At 30.7% G+C, this 2,634-nt stretch overlaps 1 protein-coding gene across 1 annotated transcript in view; it reads right to left on the reverse strand.

Annotated features, from left to right (window-relative positions):
* LOC107747232 (disintegrin and metalloproteinase domain-containing protein 23-like) overlaps positions 1–2,634 on the reverse strand; it is a 37,755-nt gene extending 35,121 nt beyond the window's left edge. The window contains exon 1 of the mRNA XM_016561684.1: positions 2,428–2,634. Within this exon, the coding sequence (XP_016417170.1) occupies positions 2,428–2,509 (82 nt within the window). The 5' untranslated portion in view covers positions 2,510–2,634. The remainder of the gene's footprint in view (positions 1–2,427) is intronic.

The raw sequence follows: 2,634 nt of genomic DNA on the forward strand, positions 1-2,634 counted from the left end.
TAAATCGCCTTCATGCATGAATGAATGATATTTTTTGCAATTTTACACATAATAATCCACGATGATCACATTACACAAAACTGAAATTGCACGTCAAAATAACACATTGTCAATATTTTTTGAGACCCCCCAAAATTTCACAAATCACGTTTTCAGGGGAGCCCATGTCTTATTAAGGGGAGCCGAGCTCCCCCTAGCTCCCCCGTAGTTCGCACCCTGGCTACAACCTTACCTACTATCAATAAGCAGCAAATTAGGAGTTTCTTGAGAGAAATCTCATAGTTAATAGTGAATATGTGTTCCTTAATCTAAAGTGTTACCAAAATTATTTGTTTCATTTTTAATTAATAATAATTCTTTGTATTCTTATATGATATTTACTCATATAGTATTACATTTACATTCAGTCATTTAGGAGATGCTTTACTTTTATCCAAAGTGAATTACAAATGAGGGAAACAGAAGCAATCATAACCAACAAAAGAGCAATAATATGTAAGTGTTGTGACAAGTCTCAGTTAGCCTAAATAAAAAGAAAACATGCAGACAGAATAGAAAACGAATAGAGAACGCCAGTGTTAGAGGGTCTTTTGAAAAAAATAAATAAAAAGAAAAGTCGAAAGAATAGAAAAAGAATAGAGAACGTCAGTGTTAGAGGGTCATTTTTTATAATAAATAAAAAAGAAAACAAGTAGAGAGAATAAAAAAGAATAGAGAATGTGTTAGAGGGTCATTTTTTATAATAAATAAAAAAGAAAACAAGTAGAGAGAATAAAAAAGAATAGAGAATGTGTTAGAGGGTCATTTTTTATAATAAATAAAAAAGAAAACAAGTAGAGAGAATAAAAAAGAATAGAGAATGTGTTAGAGGGTCATTTTTTATAATAAATAAAAAAGAAAACAAGTAGAGAGAATAAAAAAGAATAGAGAATGTGTTAGAGGGTCATTTTTTATAATAAATAAAAAAGAAAACAAGTAGAGAGAATAAAAAAGAATAGAGAATGTGTTAGAGGGTCATTTTTTATAATAAATAAAAAAGAAAACAAGTAGAGAGAATAAAAAAGAATAGAGAATGTGTTAGAGGGTCATTTTTTATAATAAATAAAAAAGAAAACAAGTAGAGAGAATAAAAAAGAATAGAGAATGTGTTAGAGGGTCATTTTTTATAATAAATAAAAAAGAAAACAAGTAGAGAGAATAAAAAAGAATAGAGAATGTGTTAGAGGGTCATTTTTTATAATAAATAAAAAAGAAAACAAGTAGAGAGAATAAAAAAGAATAGAGAATGTGTTAGAGGGTCATTTTTTATAATAAATAAAAAAGAAAACAAGTAGAGAGAATAAAAAAGAATAGAGAATGTGTTAGAGGGTCATTTTTTATAATAAATAAAAAAGAAAACAAGTAGAGAGAATAAAAAAGAATAGAGAATGTGTTAGAGGGTCATTTTTTATAATAAATAAAAAAGAAAACAAGTAGAGAGAATAAAAAAGAATAGAGAATGTGTTAGAGGGTCATTTTTTATAATAAATAAAAAAGAAAACAAGTAGAGAGAATAAAAAAGAATAGAGAATGTGTTAGAGGGTCATTTTTTTTAAATAAGAAGAAAACGAGTTAGAATAAAAAATAGAATAGAGAGTAGCCTATATAGTAATATAATAGTATATATTAATATATAGTTTATATATAATTCTATAATATATATTATTTCATATAATAAAGTTACTCTTATATATATATAATAATTCCATCTGAGAAATAAAAGCAGACTCAACAGACTAATACATTTTTAGTTCATACATATATATATATGCGATATAAATGCAATACTATTAATTTAAAATTTTCTTTATACATAATTATGTGTGATTTTATTTTAATATTATATTAATAATATTACATATTACGAATCTGATGAGAAATGTTTCGCTTATATTAAGATGTCTTTTCTTGAGCACAGTTTGAGACATTTTTGGGATCTTTTCTAAAACTCGAACTAGATTACTAAAGTCAGTTTCTCAGAATAACACGCATGACACAGCAAGCTCCAAGCAATAGTCTAATTTTGCTCTCCGTTTAATCTAACCCTTGTCTAGGAGAAACAAAAGAAATGTCATTTGTGATGGGCTATAGACTGAATATTTACATTAAATCAAACTAAACGAAACAGACGCATTTGAACATCTGCAGTGTTCTCTGTGAGCTCAGACCATATCAAGTAGCAGAGCCACACAGTAAAGCAGCATTTGCATGCATGCGTCTCTGTCGCTCTCAGGACACTGCTGCTGTCCTCCGCATGCTGCCCTTGCAGAAGCACAACTCACAGAACGCATCGCATTCCTTTATAAAGCACACCGCAACAATCAGATTCCACGCTGGAGGAAAGTACAAGTTCAATGCAAAGTGATTGAGTTAAGGTTAAGTACGCACCGGCTGACGCTGACGCCACGGAAGGCTGGAGACAGGAAGCGAGGATGCACGCGAGCAGATTTGAAAGTACTATCACATACATGATTCATAGCTGGTCTTTGGAATAGCGTGAGATTAACGCATGGATGCGGTGACTCGCTCGGGGCTCATTGTCCTTGATGGTCCTGATGCTGCGGCGAGTGAAGGCGGTGGCCAGCCCCAGATCTC

Source organism: Sinocyclocheilus rhinocerous, unplaced genomic scaffold (genome assembly GCF_001515625.1).
Source record: "Sinocyclocheilus rhinocerous isolate Xijiao unplaced genomic scaffold, SAMN03320098_v1.1 scaffold2184, whole genome shotgun sequence".
Lineage (NCBI taxonomy): Eukaryota > Metazoa > Chordata > Actinopteri > Cypriniformes > Cyprinidae > Sinocyclocheilus > Sinocyclocheilus rhinocerous.